This window comes from Miscanthus floridulus, chromosome 15, assembly GCF_019320115.1.
Source record: "Miscanthus floridulus cultivar M001 chromosome 15, ASM1932011v1, whole genome shotgun sequence".
NCBI classification, from domain to species: Eukaryota; Viridiplantae; Streptophyta; class Magnoliopsida; order Poales; family Poaceae; genus Miscanthus; species Miscanthus floridulus.
The window spans coordinates 7234913-7257744 of NC_089594.1; the positions used below are offsets into that span (position 1 = coordinate 7234913).

The 22832-nt window shown below is 47.9% G+C and overlaps 1 protein-coding gene across 1 annotated transcript; it reads right to left on the minus strand.

The window, feature by feature from the left end:
- Positions 1–11707: 11707 nt before the first annotated feature.
- On the minus strand, positions 11708–12815 carry LOC136506761 (uncharacterized). Its single transcript, XM_066501649.1, has 4 exons — positions 12620–12815; positions 12327–12524; positions 12064–12237; positions 11708–11986 (listed from the first exon to the last, which is right to left on the minus strand). Exons 1-4 carry the CDS (start codon positions 12665–12667, stop codon positions 11882–11884), a joined length of 525 nt encoding a protein of 174 aa, XP_066357746.1. The 5' UTR covers positions 12668–12815; the 3' UTR covers positions 11708–11881.
- Positions 12816–22832: the final 10017 nt, after the last annotated feature.

Genomic DNA, 22832 nt, shown 5'->3' on the forward strand with positions numbered 1-22832 from the left:
ACCCTCACGGTGCTGACCGAACAATGATGGATGAAGACGAGAGAGCAATAAGAACACACATGATTGCTAGCTAGCTTTCCCAGCATGCATGCTCCGCAGATGTGGCTATGGCTATGGATACATACCATACACCATGAGAGCCGAGGAAGACGAGTTTTAATTGTTTTGCCATCATTTTTTTTAAAAGGCATGATTGCACAACAGAATCATGAGAAGGAAGAATCCTAGACAAACAACAAAGCTCAGTCTAGTTTAGAGACAACCTCAAATAGCTAGTACAAATGAAGCTGTTGATGAGTTAGCGTAGGGCTGCGGCCTTTTACTAGGCAATTTGGCTAACAAGGAATGATACAGTATTTAATAAATGTCACCTGAAAACATGTTTGCAGGTTCTATTCAGAGGGACATACTAGCTCCTGTTCTGGGTTCCTCGTGGATGATGGCAAACATATCATGCTTCAGGCACCTCGCTGGCTGGGTGGGTGAGATTCAATTTTCTATTATTCTTCGATACAAAACTCCACGGGACAGAGAGCTGGGCACATGGCTCAGCTGTCACATCCACTCCATGAATATGGCCCAATTACTCTAAGCCGGCCCATATATATTTCCTGGACTACGTTTTGTTTTCATTAAGGCCTTGTTTAGATTGGGGTTAGGAATTAGTATTTGACACTGTAGCACTTTCGTTTGTATTTGACAATTATTGTCCAATCATGGTTTAACTAGGCTCAAAAGATTCGTCTCGTAATTTACAATCAAACTGTGTAATTAGTTATTTTTTTTATCTACATTTAATACTCCATACATGTGTTCAAAGATTTGATGTGATGGAGAGAGAGTGAAAAAACTTGCAATCTAAACAAGGCCTAAGCCAAGTTGATCCTTAAACTAGTCTTCTTCATTAGTTTTTGACATAAACCAAAAGTCGGTCTAGTCTTCTTATTTATTAGTTTGTCCTTGCCGTAGTAGTCTTCTTCTCGTTGTAGGGTACCGAAGGAATCATGCGCATCCCACGGTCCTCATCGAGTTTCATATATTAATATCCACTTGATGACAAAAATAACAGCGTCGGCAGCTGGCCATCAGTTGGTTAGAACACATAGATTAATTCGGTGCACATGCATTTTAATTAACTAGTGTACTGGCTACGTACCAAACAAAGATGCCGTCTTCTGTGTCATGAAAACTTGTTTAACTTTTAATAAAGATCCGCTCTGCTTTGATTTGTGATAGATGTTGTAGGAACACGGGGATGGCGGCATTGCAGGCCTGCCAGCCAGGAGCGGACCTAGCTAGAAAAAATTTCCATTGGCGTCACCACTATTGGAGGCGCCCTCTTTGCTGAGGGCCTAAAAGCCCTCGGCAAAGGCTTTGCCGAGTACCGCCCTCGGCAAAGAGCCCTCGGAAAATAATTTAACGGCAAAGAGCCTCTTTGCCGAGGGCCGTTTGTCGGGCGCTCGGCAAATCCTTTTCCGAATGCCAACGGCGGCACTCGGCAAAGAAAAGCAGCCGTCAACGGCGCTGCTCCGTTGACGGCGCCTTTGCTGAGTGCCGACAGTTATGGCACTCGGCAAAGACATTTTTTATTTTTTTTTCAAAAACTCTTTGTTGAGTGCCGCGGCGGCCAGACACTCGGCAAAGGCATTTTTTTTTAAACTCTTTGCCGAGTGTCGCGGCGGTAAGGCACTCGGCAAAAAACATTTTTTATTTTTTTTAAAAAAGCTCTTTGCCGAGTGCCTCCCTAGCTTGGCACTCGGCAAAGATTTTTTGCTTTTTAAAAAAAAATCTTTGCCGAGTGCAATGTCCTGCCACTCGGCAAAGTTTCCCAGCTTTGCCGAGTGCCATGACCATTGCACTCGGCAAATCAACCGAAATTGCAATTTTTTTTTGTTTTTTGCATTCCAGTGACACAAACAGTTCAAATATATATCACATGTCACATATATATCACAAACATGACAATAATCACATATATATCACAACGAAACCATTTTCACACATTATATCACAGCCACAACTCAAATAACAACATATCGCAACCACAAGTCAAATATCACAACCACAAGTCACAAATTCACAACCACAGTCCATCAAGTCCAAGCACAAGTCACAACCACAAGTGAAGCTCAAGTCCAAGCACATGACGAAGCACAACTCCTCAAAAAGGCGGCCTATGACACGATGGTGAAGCAAAGGCTCCATCATTCGGTGACGCATGAGCGGGGTTATTCGAACCCGCCGACGGAGGCTGCAAAAAGGATAAGAGGTTGCATGTGTGAGATTTATCTAGTAAGTTTCTATGTGAGGCATTGGTGTATGTCATAGCTAGTGTAAGCATCTAGTAAGTTTCTATGTCAAGCATCTAGTAAATTGATAATGTCAAGCATGGTTGTATGTCATAGCTAGTGTAAGCATGTAGTAAGTTTCTATGTCAAGCATCTAGTAAGTTTCTATGTCAAGCATCTAGTAAGTTTGTATGTCAACCATGGTTGTATGTCAAGGAAGCATCTAGTAAGAGTGAACTTTCATACTTACAGGAGTGGCTGTAGAAGTAGGCGGTGGAGGAGCTGCCAACGGCAAAGGTACACCCCTTTGCTGGACACTCCGCATGAAGGCCTCCATTTCTTGCATCCTCCTCTCCTGGGCCGCGAATGCTTCCCTCTGGGCCTGCAGCTGTGCGCTCTGAGCCTCGACCACGAGCTTCTGGGCCTGCAGCTCGGCCTGCAATACAAACTTCAATGTTTCAATAATGCAAATGTAACTTAGGTGTGCAAAGATGAACGTACGACGAGTAAAACAGGACGTACCTCGAGAACGTCGACCCGCTGCAGTGACGGAGTAGGCCGTGGGCGTATGGGCTGGCTGGAGCTCGTGCTCCGTGCTCGGAGCACGTCGAGAGAGGGAACAGTGGTGGAGTCGATGGCGCCGTCTGCAATCCATAGCCGCCCATGCTTCTTGCCTCCTCCTAGCCTTATGATGGTCTCTGCATCAATGGGCTTAGTGCACACATCGTAATCTTCCCCATGGACCTCCCTCACCTTTGAGGTGTACTCTTGGACCTTAGTGTGTACGGTCGAGTCGGAGTACACCTCGCGCGGGGCAGACTGGTCGAAGGAGACAGAGGAAGACGCCCTGCCCATGTGGGACATAGCCCACGCAGAGAACTCCGAGACCTCCACGCCCAGGTGTGCAGCCTCCTGCAAGTAAGACGGCAAGATGGTGAGAAATAAGGCAGAACTCAGCGTCAAATAAGATAAAAGAAATCACTTACATATGCTTGTTTGTAGGCGGGGAGGCTGCGGCTGCCTTGATGGTGAGTAGCACCTCGCCTCAGTAGACGCTGGTCCCGCTGCCTCGCGTGGTTCTGAGCGAAGTCGTTGGACAACCACCTGTCCACGATCATCTCCCAGCACACGGAGTGGGATCGGCACCACCAGGGAATCACCTACAAGTCATCGATTATTTGACATAGAAAAAGATAAAATTAAACTGACTTAATCTCAAAATGAATCATTATTAATGTTTTTCGTCTACCTCAAGGTACTGGGCCCGGGACAGCTCCACCTGTCTTGCATCAGGCTTGCTGATGGACTGCTTTAACACCACGGCGTAGTAGTCTCTGTGGGCCTACACGCGCGCCTCGTGGTGCATGTCGGTGACGTACTTCCTACAGGCGGCGACAGCCACCTGATCCGCCTGGGCCTCAAGTCCTTCTTCCAGCTTGAAATACCTCTGCATACAAAACCGATGTATCCATTCATTATTTCAATAAAAGACTTGCCCAATGAAAATATTGTGCGAGAGAGACTTACCCAAAACTCCGCCAGTACCCGCTCCTGCTTGTTGCGGTACCTGTCGTCAGGGGCCAACTGGTACCTGTCCCACGTGTAGGCCAGCTCCCGCACGTCCTCGGACACGTTCACAAGGTCGGGGTACCATTTCCTACACAAAACACCAAGGATGCTCGCGGGGGAGCGTGCAGGAGCACCCGACAAAACCAACCAGGCCCTGCATAAGTGATTAAGAAAATTTATCAGTTCCTCTTTTGATTTCCAACATTATCATATGAAGTAGTTGTGATAACATCTATAGTTACTTACCTCTTTGCCATAGGGCGAATCAGTGCCTGGTTGTGAGGAAGCGGAGGCTGAGGGAGGCTCGTGGGACCTCGCTGGTAGACAGTTGGGGTAGCGGAACTGTCACCCTCGGCGGCCTCGCCCTCGGCGGCCTCGTCCTCGGCCACCTCGTCCTCGGTCTGTCGGATGTCCTTGTCCTCGACCTCGTCCTCGGGCGTGGCCGTCATGTGCTCCTCCTCCATCACCTTGTCTGAAGGTGGCGGGGAAGGAGTCCGCTTCCTCCTCCTGACCCTGGTCCTCCTCCTCTGACCTCCTGTGGACGCTACCCCTGACCCCGACTCCTCGTCTGAAACGGGAGGGCGTGGTCTCCCGTAAAGGGAGGCCGTCTCACGTCGTGGACGGCTGCTCGCCATCACCTGCAATCACAAAGAATGAACAAGACTTATTAGTATATATATTAGGAATAGATTCAAAATAAATAAAGAAAACACAAACTAAAACAAACGTAGTATTACATGTATTAGGAATAATCTTCATGATTAGGATCATAGGTGTCGTCATCACTGTCAAAATTGTCCAAATGGGCAACACTATCTGAAGGTTCTATGTTGTCTTCGTCGTCATTGCCTAGCCTTAATCGGTCAAGCATTTCTATGTCCTTGGCATTTTGCACCATCTTATCAAAGCCTTCGCGACTCAGATTTAACTCGGCCTTCAACCCCATAACACGTCCAATGGCATCCAGCTGAGAAATCGTTGTACTCTCATGAAGGGGTTTCTGTGCCGAGTCCAACATTTCGTAGAAGGCCTTAGCGACTTCCTCCATCTCCTCCTTCTCACGTCCTTCTGCGAAGTGAGCTTGGTGAGTGTCATCTAGCATGTCTGCTATTCCAGCATCATCACCAAAAGCCTCGAGGCGTGGTCTCACCACCTCCGCTCTTATATGATCTGCTTCACCATGGTGGATCCACCGGTGGTAGCCAGCCGTATAACCATTGTACACAAGATGTTTACCCATGGTCACCTTGTCTACCCTTCTGTTGTTGTCACATTTGCTACAGGGACACCAAAGTTTAGAATGTCCTTTAGCTACACCCAAGCTCCATGCATGTTCCAAGAAAGCATCTGTCCCATTCACCCACTCAATGTCAAAGTCACTCCTGCTTCTCCGGCCCGTGTACATCCACTGACGGTCTTCCATCCTTCCACATATACAGCACATAGTAATGTAACCATCAATTGCATCTACGCGGTGTTCCTACTCTCTAATAGGTGAGGATAGGTCCTAATCCCACCCGCGGATGCGTAGATGAGGTTAGTTTCCATGCTCCGCTCCCTATCCGAGACAGAATTTCGGCAGCACCTCCCCGCCGTTCTCCCGATACACGTCCTGCAAGGGAGAGTGTGTATCCATAGAACAACAAGGAGGTGATGCCGAAAGTCTGCCTCGGACCGGAGCGGACCATGGAAACTAACCTCATCTACGCATCCGCGGGCTGTCCAAAAAATGTGGACAATCCGAAACAGATACGGTCGCAGATATGCAAAGATCCGCATACCTCCGACCGTATCTGTTTCGGACGGAAGACGCCTAACTGGGTTACGCGACCTACGACCATGATACGGATAGAGGGGTTATACCTAAGGTGCCGGTGAGGTCAGGCTAGCGGGGCGGTGTAGAGTCGGTGCAGTGGCGAGGCGACGCGGTGCAGGCAGACCCGCAACGCCCACGAAGACGATCGGGGTCCTCTGGTCCTCTCCGACGGATCCTCTGCAATATAAAAAGGCAACAGGTTAGTATTTGTTAAAAAATTCGGCAGCACCTCCCCTGCACGGTGAGGTTTCCATAACCTGCAAAAAAGAACGGCACGAAGGCCGACAACGATGGGCAGCTGTACAGTAAGAAAACTTAATCTTTAATTTTGTCACAAGAAACAAGTAGAGCAATGCATCAAAGTACTCTAATTTTTTTTTATTTCTTCTGGCATTGACAGCACGAAAGATTATATTAACAAAAAGTTAGGAGATATCATTTTGGTACAAACTAAGGTGAGCAGATTAACCGAGTATATTATTCACCTACAGATCAAAATCATAATGAATGTACGGCATGCGACAAAATTACTGAAGTGGACAGTTCAGTTTCTTCATAATGTTGATGATTTGTATAAAACACAGTGTGTTCTGAATGAATAAAAGAACGGCCACTTATTACTGGCTAAAAAGTTACGTTATGCATTAAACTCTAACAGTTTGAGTGTAATTGCTTGACACTCCGTTTCACTGCATACAAAAAGAAAGAGCACCTACAGATCCAATCCATCCCCGCCCGCCCCTGCGTGTGGGTCGAGTACGGACGGTAAGCCAAATTTGGTTCTTATACATACAATGGCTGTGAATGTGATGTGTTCGGGAGTACTGGGACGATTACTCTTGCTTCTTTCCATTGGGCCTCGCTCCACTCCATGGGAGTTGTATTTGCTTGCCATTAGTATATCTGCTACTGCAATGCCACCAGACATCTTCTGATGAGATATGGCTGTCCCTTAAACTAGAAAGTACTACTACAGACTGTTATGTGCTTCAGTATCGCAATGCTACTTTTTTGTTGTTGTTGTTGAGAATAAGCTACCTATTTTGTGACTGGTAACGTGTTTTTGTTGCTGGTGATGTTCTATGTTCAAAACAATTTCTTCTCTCTTAGAGTATTTTTCGTCTTGGATCAGTTTGGATCACTGCATTGAAAAAGAGTTGGAGCATGTATGCCCATTTTATGTTGTAATATGCCCACATGCTGTTTTTTTTTCCTCTCATGAACCCTCACCCTTACCAAGCCAATCATTGATTCAGATTTCAACTTAGTTGTTTTGTCACCGTTTTTGTTTAATTTACTTCACCCTTGATTTTCCAGCAGGACTCCTCATTCTCTCATGGGGGAAATAGTTCCTATGAAAGTGCTCTTTGAGACACCGTCAGGCTTCGCAATCTTTGGCTTCGATGGAGGCTTTCTAAAACAAGACAATGCCATTGAGGTGCTTTCTCTATCCATTGTACCTTGCTGGTGGGGATGTCAGTACTTCTCAATTTGTCTGTCATCAACCCCACATCTTTTAATTTTTTTTTCCTGGTTTTTGTGTTTGCAGAGCCTTTGGACACATTTTGTCAGCAAAGCCACGGCAAAACTTGTTAGTACTGACCCTCTTTATTCTATTTGTGTTCCATTCTCCTTGCTGGTAACTGACTAGAATTAATGAGTTCATTTATGCATGGAATTTATTGGCATGCTTTTCACCTGTTTGTGATGAACTCTTGCTCTTTCTTCATTTCTTTTTGCTAGTGTTTTATAGTTTTTGTAACATCTCCTGTAGCAACTGAATAAAAATTGTTGTGTTGATGCAAGCTTCTGCTTCTGCTGTTAGCTCCGTACCATGCATCGTTACATATATCTGTGGTTGTGAGAATAATCTTGATAAAGATGATAGGTCATTTGGCACCTGTCCAGATTTGATTAACTGGATGCTACAGAATCTGCCATTAAAATACCTGATAGGTCTAAGCGGAAAGAAAGTTTCTCCTCTGATGGTAAATTAAAATTATCAGCTCCGCGTGTGGTTCAGGAATAAGTACTTTTTGGGTATTGAACAATTGATATTTATCTTTCTGCTTGAGAGTGTTTATTTAGCTCAAGATTCATTAGAGATTATCTTATGTCAGTTTTAGTGTATGATTATTCAGCATATTGGATGGCATTTCTTCAGCTAGGTGATATTTATTGTCCACTTGAATGTATAATGTGATTATGGAAAAGCACTGGCATCACTGGCCTAGGTCTAGGAAAATTTGCTAGATAGCAGCTTCATAACAACAAAAACTGCATTTTGGATGATACTTCAAACCAAACATATTATTTGGTAGGTATTATAGTTGTAAGAAGTCTATTTATCTGTCTGGTTGAAGCTGATATCATGATCCATTACTTGTGCTAGATTAACAATTAAGTTATAGTTAAATTTTAGATGAAAGTATAATGTGTATGTTGTCTTTCAAAGAATTTAACCAATTTATGGTGTAAACTAGTTGAAACCTACTGGATTGCCCTTTGTTTAATATTGCTAAAATTCTGCATTTATTTTCCAGGTCATCTTTCCGCTAGGATTTGAGATGTTTGAGAACAAGTCAGATGCTATTAGTTCCAAAGCTGGTATTGATGAACGCCTCACCAGGATGATCAAGGAATGGTGGTTTGGAGAGACGGCTTCTTGTCGGGAAGAATGAACATAAAGAAGTTATAGAAAGAGAGCTGGTCAGCTTAACCCCTTCCCCTTTCCTCCTTCCCTCGGTGTATAAGGTATGCAGGACCATTCATTTTATTTTGTTTGCTGTGTCTTTTGCAGAAAATCACCTGCCAGATTGATGAAGCTGTCATGGAAGTGATGTGGGGGCTGAAAAATCTCTTGCATACTTTACTGCCTCGAGAAAAATTAGATCTCAGTGAGGAGGACCTTAAGCACAGGAGCAAAGGATTACAGAACTTCTTAGAGCGCCAAGGATTTAGCATCGAACCAGAGCTGGTGAGATCACTTGGTGATGTCTGAATTGATTTTTTTTTCTTTTACTTGTTTGTTCTTCTATAGTGCTTGAATATTGCCAAAGTTTCCATGGACCTAACTAACTGAAACCTCGAACATACCATATTATTACTGGCTACTCGACAATATCATTCTTTTTTTTTCGTTATATCTCATATGTTTCTTATGGAAGGCTTTCAATTTCCTTTCATTGTTGAGCATAGCTGCTTGTATCCAGGTTGACGGACAGATTGCAGAAGCAGCTTGGTATGTGTACCGCTGTATTGAAATTGATGAGGAGCTTTATCTATGCTTTCACAAGCATGAGTATCTTGAGGAGGAAGGCATCGACACTAGTGGCTGGGGTACGTTGAAATACGTGATAGCCCTGTTGCTAATGTGTACGGATGAACCTGCATCTGGTCCTGATCAGGTGAAGCAACATGCTAATACTTTATTGTGATTTTTATTACACGCTCAAACTGTTGGAAATTCATCATTTAAGTGACGCGCTAAAACTGTTGTTTCTTGTTTCAGTCGTTCTCAGAGGAAGAATGGAAGAAGATAAAGGGTGGTAAGCACAAATATGATAAATCTTAAAGTTTTCCTAGTTTGCATTGGTACTACTATACTATCTATTCAAGTAGAACCCGTCTGTAGCTGTTGTATTCAGACGGTGAGCTCTTGGTGGCATCTTGCAAATGTGTGTGTGATTACTTGCAACTGTTGGGCAACTGACCACAAGTAGCAGTTGCATTTCTGAACTGCTATAGGAATTAGTAAACGTTAAGACATGCTCCAGCGTTTTCAAGACATGCGAATGGTTATATTTCCAACGGCAAAGGCACCCGTCGTTCCCTTACCATATCCACCCTATGTATATAGGAACAGTCCCAGGCTACTTAAAAAAATGACGCTCGAACTGATCTTTGTATATCATATCGCAGCTTCAGGTACAAGTAGCCTACTATGGCTGTGTAATGGCACCGACTATGTACCAGCTGTTTACTTAACCACTCTCCGTTCATTCTTCAAAGAACTACATACATATGTTCGGATGTGGACTACTAAGTACCATGCTCAAACTGGTATTCTTGTGTTTTTTTCATACATCCAGCATATTTCCAGGCTACTTAAAAAACAAACTCTAAGATGTTTGTTGGGCCACAACATAGCAATACTCACTACTGGAGGCGCATGCTTTGCCGATGGCCTCTAGCCCTCGGCAAAGGCCCAGAAACCCTCGGCAAAGGCTTTGCCGAGGGCTGCCCTCGGCAAAGACCCCTCGGGGAATTTTTAGACGGTGAAGGGGTCTTTGCCAAGGGCCCTTTATCGGGCACTCGGCAAAGCCTTTGCCGAGGGCCAGGACGGCCCTCGGCAAAGAAAAGAAGCCGTCAGGTGCCGACGCCGTTGGCGGTTTCTTTGCCGAGGGCCGACCCTCGGCAAATAATTTTTTTTTATTTTTTTTTTAAAAACTTTTGCTGAGGGCCGGCCCTCGGCAAAGTTGGCAAATAATTTTTTTATTTTTTTTTTAAAAAACCTTTGCCAAGGGCCTCCTCCCTGGCCCTCGGCAAAGAAATTTTCAGGATTTTTTAAAAATTCTTTGCCGAGGGCCGGCCCTCGGCAAAGAAATGGTTTTTTTGAATTTTTTTTAACCCTTTACCGAGGGCCTCATCCCTGGCCCTCGGCAAAGAAATTTTTAGGATTTTTTAAAATTCTTTGCCGAGGGCCGGCCCTCGGCAAAGAAATGGTTTTTTTGAATTTTTTTTTACTCTTTGCCGAGGGCCTCCTCCCTGGCCCTCGGCAAAGAAATTTTCAGGATTTTTTAAAAATTCTTTGCCGAGGGTCGGCCCTCGGCAAAGAAATGGTTTTTTTGAATTTTTTTAACCCTTTGCCGAGGGCCTGCTCCCTGGCCCTCGGCAAAGAAATTGTCAGGATTTTTTTCCAAAAAATCTTTGCCGAGGGCTATTGCTTGGGCCCTCGGCAAAGGACCCTTCTTTGCCGAGGGCCTTGGTCATTGCCCTCGGCAAAGAGGCAGAAATTTAAATTTTTTTTTGTTTTTTGCATTCCATCGACACAAGCATTTCATATATATACATATATATATCACACAGAACCTATTTTCTCACAATATATCACAACCATAATTGCGAACCACAAATCACAATATATTACAACGACAAGTCACATGTTCATCATCATTCACATGTTTATTACGATAAGTTAATGAAATCCAAGCACAAGTCACAACCATAAATCACAAATCACGCTAAAGTCCAACCACATCACCTAGCACGAGTCCTCATCAAGCTAGCCTATGAGACGATGGTGAAGGAAAAGCAGGATCACCCGGTGACGCACTAGCGGGTTGATTGGAACCCGCGGACGGAAGCTGCACAAAGGAGCAGAGATTGCATGTGTGAGTAATCCAGGAAAACAGTTTTGGAACTTAGAGATTGCATCTAGTATTGTAGGAATACAAAAAGATTAGACTCAATTGAAAATTTCGCAGCACCTCCCCTGCACGGGGAGGTTTCCAAAACCTGCAAGAAACGACGGCACGAACGCCGACATCCACAACGGCACGAACGCCGACATCCACAACGGCACGAAGGCCGACATACATGCAAAGCACAAGCGAAAAGTGAACTTTCATACTTACAGGAGTAGCTGCAGGAGTAGGAGGTGGAGGAGCTGAAAACTGCATAGGTACACCCGATGCTTGCCCAAGACTTTGCATGATCACCATCATCTCCGCCATCTGCTTCTGCGCGGCCTCGAACGCGACCTTCTGAGGCCTGCAGCTGTGCGGTCAGCTCCGCGTTCTGCTCTTGACTTTGCCTTTTTGTTTCTTGCAGCTCGGCCTGCAATATTTCACTCCAATGTATCAGTAATGCAAATCTAATTTAGGTGTGTAAATATCTACGTACGATGAGTAAAACAGGAATTACCTGGAGTGCTTGGACCTGCTGCAGTGCTGGAGAAGGCCGTGGACGTATGGACTGGCTGGAGCTCGTGCTCCGTGCTCGGATAGCGTCGAGGGAGGGAACAGTGGTGGAGTCGATGGCGCCGTCTGCAATCCACAGCCGCCCAGTGCTTCTTGCCTCCTCCGAGCCTCATGATCGCCTCTGCATCAATGGGCTCAGTGCGCACATTGTAATCTTCCCCATAGATCTGCCTTACCGTTGACGTGTACTCTTGGACTTTAGTGTACACGTTCGGGTCGGAGTACACCTAGGGCGGGGCAGCCGGGTCGAAGGAGACAGAGGACGACGCCCTGCCCATGTGGGACATAGCCCACGCAGAGAACTCCGAGACCTCCTCGCCTGGGTGCGCAGCCTCCTGCGAGAAAGACGGAAAGATGGTGAGAAATCAAGCAGAATTGAGCGTCAAAATAAATGAAAGAAATCACTTACGTATGCTTGTTTGTATCCGGGGAGGCTACGGCTGCCTTGATGGTGAGTTGGACCTTGCCTCATCAGACGCTGTTCCCTCTGCCTCTCGTGCGTGTCAACAAAGTCCTGTGATAACCACTTGTCCACGATCATGGCCCAGCACTCGGGATACGATCGGCACCACCAGGGAATCACCTACAAGTCATCGAGTATTTGACATATAAGAAGATGAAATTGAACCTACTTAATATCAAAACGAATCATTATGAATGTTATTCGCCTACCTCAAGGTACTGGTCCCGGGTCATCGTAATCCGTCTTGCTTGAGGCTTGGGGAGGGACTGCCTAAGTACCGACCTGTAGTAGTCTATGTGGGCCTGGACGCGCCCATGGTGGTGCATCTCGGTGACGTACTTCCTACAAGCTGCGGCAGCCGCCCGATCCGCCTGGGCCTCAAGTCCTTCTTCGGCCTTGAAATATTTCTGCATACAAAACCGATGTATCCATTCATTATTTCAATAAAAGATTTAACCAATGAATGCGATGTATTAAGCAATGTTGTGCGAGAGAGACTTACCCAAAACTCCGCCAATACTCGCTCCTGCTTGTTGCGGATAAGTGTCATCCGTGACCAGCGCGTACCTGTCCCAGTTGGAGGCCGGCTCCCGCACCACCGGCTCTTCGGACAGTTGCACAATGCTGGGGTACCATTTCCTGCACAAAACACCAAGGATGCTCGCGGGGGTGCGTGCTGGAGTACCCGACAAAACCAACCAGGCCCTGCACAAGTGATTAAGAAAATTTATCAGTTCTCTTAAGATTTCCAACATATCTTATGAAGTAGTTGCGATAACATCCATAGTTACTTACCTCTTTGCCATAGGCCGAATCACTGAGCGGTTGTGAAGGAAGCGGAACCGGAGGGAGGCTCGCGGGACCTCGCTCAGTAGAGAGTTCGGGTAGCGGTACCCTCTCCCTCGCCCTCGAGCGCCTCGCCTCCCTCGCCCTCGAGCGCCTCGCCTCCCTCGCCCTCGAGCGCCTCGTCTCCCTCGCCCGTCTGCTGACCCCTCTCGTCCTCGATGAGGACGAGGCCAGTGGCCATCACGTGCTCCTCCTCCAGCACCTCGTCACGTGTCGAGGGAGGAGACCGCTGCCTCCTGCGGCGGCTGCCCCTGGTCCTCCTCTCGTCACCTCCTGCGGACGCTACCCCGGACGACGACCCCTCACCTCGAAGGAGAGGGCGGTCTCTCCCGTAAACCGAGGGCGTGTCACGGCGTGGACGTCTGCTCGCCATCTTTGTCCAATCACCTGCAATCACAAAGAATGAACAAGACTAATTAGTACATATATTAGAAATAGATTCAAAATATATAAACAAAACACAAATTAAAAAACCATAGTATTACATGTATTAGGAATAATCTTCATGATTGGGATCATAGGTCTCATCATCACTGTCAAAATTGTCCAAATGGGCAACACTATCCGAAGGTTCTATGTTGTCATCGTCGTCATTGCCTAGAAGTAATCGCTCAAGCATTGCTATGTCCTTGGCATTTACCACCACATCTCCATCGACCTCGTCATCAACCGTTTCGTTGTCTACTTCCATTTCGATTGCTTCGGGTAAGACTATCTCAAACGTGCCTGGTAGCCCATCTTCTTGATAGAACTGACCATCATATGTGTTTGCGTTGAAGTTGTAATCATCATCGTTTGGGGCTAGGTAGTTTACCATGTGGAGATACCTGGTGCACAATAGCCCAACCCTTAAGATCCTCTTTGTCTTGGTTGGCGTATCGAGTATAATACACCTGCACGGCCTGTTGAGCCACAATGTAGACATCTTTTCCAGGATAGATGGAATCTTCTCGAATCTCCACTAGCCCAAGATGAGCGGTTCGTCTCGTTGATCGAGGATTAAACCAGTGGCATTTGAACATGACAGGTTTAAGAGGTTCGTCTCCATGAAATGAGAGTTCATAGATTTCCTCAACTCTACCATGATAGTCGAGGCCATCAGTGCCGGGCGTACAAACTCCGCTATTTGTGGTTTTTCGTTTGGGCCGAATCTGCTCGTAACTTGTTGTGTGGAAGCGATATCCGTTCACGTCATAGCCGGTAAATGACTTCACCCTAACATCACAGCCGTTTGCAACCTGTTTCAACTCGTCGCTCATGGACGAATCGGTCTGGGCCTGCAAGGTGAATCATGATAGATCGTTATATTAATCAAACGTACGATCACCTTGGACGATCGAACGTACGAGCTAAATTGGACATTACCTTTTGTTTGAACCAAGAAATGAAATCAGGCCTCCCCGCTCCCGCACCCCGCGAAACAAGGGTGTCTTGTTCATGCGAGGTAGGATCCCTTGATTGATGCCAGAATTCACGAACAAATTCCCTGTCCGAACGAGAATCAATGGGGTTGGATGCAGAATAGTGACGGCATATTGAAATAAGTTCGTTGAGAACTTACTTGATGAACGGCTGCACCTCGGTAAGGTTATTCAACACATATAGCATGATACTGCGCCACTCTTCATTTCCCAATAGCTTTGGGGTTGATCCACTTGCGCTGCCGAGTTGGCCTTGGAAAAGGCTCAGGGTCGATTCATTTTCGCCAGTATTATAACGAGAGGGTGGATTATGATTGCTAGGAAGGTTCGGCTTGTAGTATAGCATTGTGAAGTTTGCCACCTCCTCCCTGAAGGCATGCCTCTGCAATGGAAGCCTCAATTCTGGCTTTATTTGTACATTTTTTGCGAAGAGTCTTTAGACATCTCTCGATTGGATAGCACCAACGGGCCTAGCACGGGCCCCCCCAAACGTGCCTCGGACGGGAGGTGCACAATCAGATGTTGCATCGGCAAGAAGAAGCCGGGTGGAAAGATCTTCTCCAGCTTACAGAGCAACACAGGTGCCGCTTTTTCCAAGTCCTGAGCGACGGTCCGAGATATCTCCTTGGCACAAAGCTGGCGGAAGAAAAAGCTCAACTCTGCCAGCACTTGCCAGACATGCTCAGGGACATAGCCTCGGACCATCGCCGGAAGAAGCCGCTCAATCCATATGTGGTAGTCATGACTCTTCATCCCGTTGACTCGCAGAGTGCCTAAGTTCACTCCCCTGCTAAGATTCGCTGCATATCCATCTGGAAACATTAACATCTGCATCCATTTTAGTACCTCCCTCCTTTGATCGATTTGCAAGACGAAATTGACCTTAGGCCTTTTCCAGTTCTTGTTTCGGCCACTAGGAGGTTGCATCGCTTGATTCGGTCTATCGCACAACGTCGCTAGGTCCACTCTAGCCTTAACGTTGTCCTTAGACTTGTCAGTGTCCATGAGAGTTCCCCAAAGTGCCTCGGCGATATTCTTTTCAGTGTGCATTACATCAATGTTATGTGGCAGAAGAAGGTCATCGAAATAGGGGAGCCTCGTCAAGCCGGATTTATGAGTCCACATATGTTCCTCACCATATCCCACAAAACCACCTTCTTCATTGGGCACGAGAGCATCTATCTGAACACGAACCTCGGCACCAGTCCTCAAGTGCGGTTTAGGGTCTGTCACTTTGACACCTTTCGTAAAGCTCTTGATGTCTTCTCTAAATTCATGGTTTAGAGGGAGGAACTGACGATGCTGGTCGAACGACGAATACTTGCCACCCTTCTTCAACCAAATGAACCTCACGGCTTCCTTGCATACTGGGCATGGGAACTTCCCGTGAACACACCAGGCGGCGAATAACCCATACGCCAGGAAGTCATGCAGGGAGTAGTGGTACCAAACGTGCATTTTGAAGCTTGTCTTTGTAGCTCGATCGTATGTCCATACCCCCTTCTCCCAAGCGTGGATCAATTCATCAATCACAGGCTCCATGAACACACCCATATTACTCCCCGGGTGTCCAGGAATTATCAACGACAAGAATACGTTATGCCGTTGAAAGGAGATGCCGGGAGGGAGATTGAGGGGGATAACAAAAACGGGCCAGCATGTGTATGGGGCAGCCATCATTCCATAAGGATTGAACCCATCTGTTGCCAGCGCGACACGTACATTACGAGCCTCAGCTGCTTTGTCACGATGTTTGTCATTGAAATACGTCCATGCTTCAGCATCAGACGGATGTACCATCTTCCCAGGATTGTACCGTTTGCCATCTTTGTGCCATGTCATCTGTTTCAGCGGATTCCTCAGTCATGAATAGCCGTTGAATCCTCGGTAGGAAAGGAAGGTGACGTAGCACTCTCGCAGGGATCGGAAGCTGCTTCTTCTGACCATCACCAGAGTCTACCTCTAGGTACCTGGAGGATTTACACTTCGGACAGTAATTTGCATCCTTGTGTTCTTTCCTAAATAGGACGCACCCCTTCGGACAAACATGTATCTTGTCATACGGCATCTTAAGCATACGAAGGAGTTTCTCTTGCCTCGTATAAGTTCGTCGGCAAAGTGTGCTTCTCCGGTAGCATGGTGCCAAACACGGCCAACATCTTATCGAAGCCTTCTCGACTCAGGTTTAACTCGGCCTTCAACCCCATTACGCGTCCAATCGCATCTAGCTGAGAAATCATTGTACGCTCGTGAAGGGGTTTCTGTGCCAGAGTCCAACATTTTGTAGAAGTCCTTTGCGGATTCCTCCATCTCCTCCTTCTCACGTCGTTCAGCGAAGTGAGCTTGGTGGGCGTCATCTAGCATGTCTGCTACCCCGGCATCATCATCAAAAGCCTCGAGGCGTGCTCTCACCACCTCCGCTCTTATACGATCTGCTTCACCATGGTAGATCCACTGCTGGTAGCCAGGCGTATAACCATTGAACACAAGATGTCTACCCATGGTCTTCTCGTCTACATTTCTCCTGTTGTCACATTTGCTGCAGGGACACCAAACTAGAGAATGTCCTCCTGCTCCTGGCCAAATGCATGTTTCAAGAAACCATCTGTCCCCTTCACCCATTCATAGTCGTAGTCACTCCCGCTTCTCCAGCCCGTTACATCCACTGACGGTCCTCCATCCTTTAACATTTACAGCATAGAGTATTGTGACCATCAATTGCATCTACGCGGTGTTCCTACTGTCTAATAGGTGAGGATAGGTCCTAATCCCACCCGCAGGATGCGTAGATGAGGTCAGTTTCCATGCTCCGCTCCTCTCCGAGACAGAATTTCGGCAGCACCTCCCCGCTGTTCTCCCGATAACGTCCTGCAAGGGAGAGTGTGTATCCGGAGGAGAACAACAGGGAGGTGTTGTCCGAAACTCCTTCTTCGGACCAGAGCGGACCATGGAAACTAACCCATCTACGCATCCACGGGCTGTCCAAAAAACGTGGACAATCCGAAACAGATACGGTCGTAGATACGCAAAGATCCGCATACCTACGACCGTATCTCTTTCGGACGGGAGACGCCTAACTGGGTTACGCGCGGGCTACGACAGACATGCGCAAAAAGAGGTTATTATACCTAGGGGTTGTCGGTGAAGTAAGGCTAGCGGGGCAGTGGCGAGGTGACCGCAGTGCAGGGTAGAACCGCGACGTCGACGAAGACGATCGGGGTCCTCCGGGTCCCCTCCGACGTACTCTTCTCTCCTGCATAAAAAGGACAATAGGTTATTTTTTGTTCAAAATTTCGGCAGCAACCTCCCCTGCACGGGGAGGTTTCCAAAACCTGCAAAAAAAACGACACTGATGGTCGACATTCACAACGGCATGAAGGCCGACAACCACAACGTCACGAAGGCCCTCATATCAACCTTACTGCACGAAGGCCCACACAACCACCGTACGGCACAAGGCCGACAACGAGAGGTTTACCTAGGGTTGCGGTGGAGTCGGGCGTCGCGGTGCGGGGTCACTTTCTTCTCCGCGAGGTCGAGCGGCGTTGGAGTAACTCCTCTCCCCCCTCTTCCCTTTCTTCTCTCCTTTTCCCCTTCTTCTCCTTCGCTTTCCCCTTCCGCCTTCTCCTCTTCTTATCCTTTTCTTCCCCTTCCTCCTTCTCCTCTTCTCCTTCTCTTCTTCCTCCAACTTCACCCTCTGCCTCCTCCCCTCCAATAGCAGCCGGCGACGGGGCGGCCTGGGGCTGGGGTCGGGGCGGGAAGGCCGGCGAGGGGGAGCCGCCGGAGGGCCGGCCGGGGCGGTCGACCTCCCCTTGCTCGACGGAGACGGGGAACGGAGGCAGGGCGCGACCTCGGCCGCCACTGGGCGTGGTGGGGCGGCGGGGCGCTGGTGGGGCCGGGCGAGCTGGGCGGCCGAGCGGGGCGGTGGGGCGCGCGGGGTGGCCAGGCGCGCGCGGCGGGCGGGGCAGCGGTGCGGCAGCGGCAAAAACTCTTTGTTGAGTGCCGCGGCGGCCAGCACTCGGCAAAGGCATTTTTTTTTAAACTCTTTGCCGAGTGTCGCGGCGGTAAGGCACTCGGCAAAAACATTTTTTATTTTTTTTAAAAAAGCTCTTTGCCGAGTGCCTCCCTAGCTTGGCACTCGGCAAAGATTTTTTGCTTTTTAAAAAAAAATCTTTGCCGAGTGCAATGTCCTGCCACTCGGCAAAGTTTCCCAGCTTTGCCGAGTGCCATGACCATTGCACTCGGCAAATCAACCGAAATTGCAATTTTTTTTTGTTTTTTGCATTCCAGTGACACAAACAGTTCAAATATATCACATGTCACATATATATCACAAACATGACAATAATCACATATATATCACAACGAAACCATTTTCACACATTATATCACAGCCACAACTCAAATAACAACATATCGCAACCACAAGTCAAATATCACAACCACAAGTCACAAATTCACAACCACAGTCCATCAAGTCCAAGCACAAGTCACAACCACAAGTGAAGCTCAAGTCCAAGCACATGACGAAGCACAACTCCTCAAAAAGCGGCCTATGACACGATGGTGAAGCAAAGGCTCCATCATTCGGTGACGCATGAGCGGGGTTATTCGAACCCGCCGACGGAGGCTGCAAAAAGGATAAGAGGTTGCATGTGTGAGATTATCTAGTAAGTTTCTATGTGAGGCATTGGTGTATGTCATAGCTAGTGTAAGCATCTAGTAAGTTTCTATGTCAAGCATCTAGTAAATTGATAATGTCAAGCATGGTTGTATGTCATAGCTAGTGTAAGCATGTAGTAAGTTTCTATGTCAAGCATCTAGTAAGTTTCTATGTCAAGCATCTAGTAAGTTTGTATGTCAACCATGGTTGTATGTCAAGGAAGCATCTAGTAAGAGTGAACTTTCATACTTACAGGAGTGGCTGTAGAAGTAGGCGGTGGAGGAGCTGCCAACGGCAAAGGTACACCCCTTGCTGGACACTCCGCATGAAGGCCTCCATTTCTTGCATCCTCCTCTCCTGGGCCGCGAATGCTTCCCTCTGGGCCTGCAGCTGTGCGCTCTGAGCCTCGACCACGAGCTTCTGGGCCTGCAGCTCGGCCTGCAATACAAACTTCAATGTTTCATAATGCAAATGTAACTTAGGTGTGCAAAGATGAACGTACGACGAGTAAAACAGGACGTACCTCGAGAACGTCGACCCGCTGCAGTGACGGAGTAGGCCGTGGGCGTATGGGCTGGCTGGAGCTCGTGCTCCGTGCTCGGAGCACGTCGAGAGAGGGAACAGTGGTGGAGTCGATGGCGCCGTCTGCAATCCATAGCCGCCCATGCTTCTTGCCTCCTCCTAGCCTTATGATGGTCTCTGCATCAATGGGCAGTGCACACATCGTAATCTTCCCCATGGACCTCCCTCACCTTTGAGGTGTACTCTTGGACCTTAGTGTGTACGGTCGAGTCGGAGTACACCTCGCGCGGGGCAGACTGGTCGAAGGAGACAGAGGAAGACGCCCTGCCCATGTGGGACATAGCCCACGCAGAGAACTCCGAGACCTCCACGCCCAGGTGTGCAGCCTCCTGCAAGTAAGACGGCAAGATGGTGAGAAATAAGGCAGAACTCAGCGTCAAATAAGATAAAAGAAATCACTTACATATGCTTGTTTGTAGGCGGGGAGGCTGCGGCTGCCTTGATGGTGAGTAGCACCTCGCCTCAGTAGACGCTGGTCCCGCTGCCTCGCGTGGTTTGAGCGAAGTCGTTGGACAACCACCTGTCCACGATCATCTCCCAGCACACGGAGTGGGATCGGCACCACCAGGGAATCACCTACAAGTCATCGATTATTTGACATAGAAAAAGATAAAATTAAACTGACTTAATCTCAAAATGAATCATTATTAATGTTTTTCGTCTACCTCAAGGTACTGGGCCCGGGACAGCTCCACCTGTCTTGCATCAGGCTTGCTGATGGACTGCTTTAACACCACGGCGTAGTAGTCTCTGTGGGCCTACACGCGCGCCTCGTGGTGCATGTCGGTGACGTACTTCCTACAGGCGGCGACAGCCACCTGATCCGCCTGGGCCTCAAGTCCTTCTTCCAGCTTGAAATACCTCTGCATACAAAACCGATGTATCCATTCATTATTTCAATAAAAGACTTGCCCAATGAAAAATTGTGCGAGAGAGACTTACCCAAAACTCCGCCAGTACCCGCTCCTGCTTGTTGCGGTACCTGTCGTCAGGGGCCAACTGGTACCTGTCCCACGTGTAGGCCAGCTCCCGCACGTCCTCGGACACGTTCACAAGGTCGGGGTACCATTTCCTACACAAAACACCAATGGAGGAGGGGAGCGTGCAGGAGCACCCGACAAAACCAACCAGGCCCTGCATAAGTGATTAAGAAAATTTATCAGTTCCTCTTTTGATTTCCAACATTATCATATGAAGTAGTTGTGATAACATCTATAGTTACTTACCTCTTTGCCATAGGGCGAATCAGTGCCTGGTTGTGAGGAAGAGGAGGCTGAGGGAGGCTCGTGGGACCTCGCTGGTAGACAGTGGGGTAGCGGAACTGTCACCTCGGCGGCCTCGCCCTCGGCGGCCTCGTCCTCGGCCACCTCGTCCTCGGTCTGTCGGATGTCCTTGTCCTCGACCTCGTCCTCGGGCGTGGCCGTCATGTGCTCCTCCTCCATCACCTTGTCTGAAGGTGGCGGGGAAGGAGTCCGCTTCCTCTCTCCTGACCCTGGTCCTCCTCCTCTGACCTCCTGTGGACGCTACCCCTGACCCCGACTCCTCGTCTGAAACGGAGGGCGTGGTCTCCCGTAAAGGGAGGCCGTCTCACGTCGTGGACGGCTGCTCGCCATCCACCTGCAATCACAAAGAATGAACAAGACTTATTAGTATATATATTAGGAATAGATTCAAATAAATAAAGAAAACACAAACTAAAACAAACGTAGTATTACATGTATTAGGAATAATCTTCATGATTAGGATCATAGGTGTCGTCATCACTGTCAAAATTGTCCAAATGGGCAACACTATCTGAAGGTTCTATGTTGTCTGCGTCGTCATTGCCTAGCCTTAATCGGTCAAGCATTTCTATGTCCTTGGCATTTTGCACCATCTTATCAAAGCCTTCGCGACTCAGAATTTAACTCGGCCTTCAACCCATAACACGTCCAATGGCATCCAGCTGAGAAATCGTTGTACTCTCATGAAGGGGTTTCTGTGCCGAGTCCAACATTTCGTAGAAGGCCTTAGCGACTTCCTACATCTCCTCCTTCTCACGTCCTTCTGCGAAGTGAGCTTGGTGAGTGTCATCTAGCATGTCTGCTATTCCAGCATCATCACCAAAAGGCCTCGAGGCGTGGTCTCACCACCTCCGCTCCTATATGATCTGCTTCACCATGGTGGATCCACCGGTGGTAGCCAGCCGTATAACCATTGTACACAAGATGTTTACCCATGGTCACCTTGTCTACCCTTCTGTTGTTGTCACATTTGCTACAGGGACACCAAAGTTTAGAATGTCCTTTAGCTACACCCAAGCTCCATGCATGTTCCAAGAAAGCATCTGTCCCATTCACCCCACTCAATGTCAAAGTCACTCCTGCTTCTCCGGCCCGTGTACATCCACTGACGGTCTTCCATCCTTCCACATATACAGCACATAGTAATGTAACCATCAATTGCATCTACGCGGTGTTCCTACTCTCTAATAGGTGAGGATAGGTCCTAATCCCACCCGCGGATGCGTAGATGAGGTTAGTTTCCATGCTCCGCTCCCTATCCGAGACAGAATTTCGGCAGCACCTCCCCGCCGTTCTCCCGATACACGTCCTGCAAGGGAGAGTGTGTATCCATAGAACAACAAGGAGGTGATGCCGAAAGTCTGCCTCGGACCGGAGCGGACCATGGAAACTAACCTCATCTACGCATCCGCGGGCTGTCCAAAAAATGTGGACAATCCGAAACAGATACGGTCGCAGATATGCAAAGATCCGCATACCTCCGACCGTATCTGTTTCGGACGGAAGACGCCTAACTGGGTTACGCGACCTACGACCATGATACGGATAGAGGGGTTATACCTAAGGTGCCGGTGAGGTCAGGCTAGCGGGGCGGGTTGTAGAGTCGGTGCAGTGGCGAGGCGACGCGGTGCAGGCAGACCCGCAACGCCCACGAAGACGATCGGGGTCCTCTGGTCCTCTCCGACGGATCCTCTGCAATATAAAAAGGCAACAGGTTAGTATTTGTTAAAAAATTCGGCAGCACCTCCCCTGCACGGTGAGGTTTCCATAACCTGCAAAAAAGAACGGCACGAAGGCCGACAACGATGGGCAGCTGTACAGTAAGAAAACTTAATCTTTAATTTTGTCACAAGAAACAAGTAGAGCAATGCATCAAAGTACTCTAATTTTTTTTTATTTCTTCTGGCATTGACAGCACGA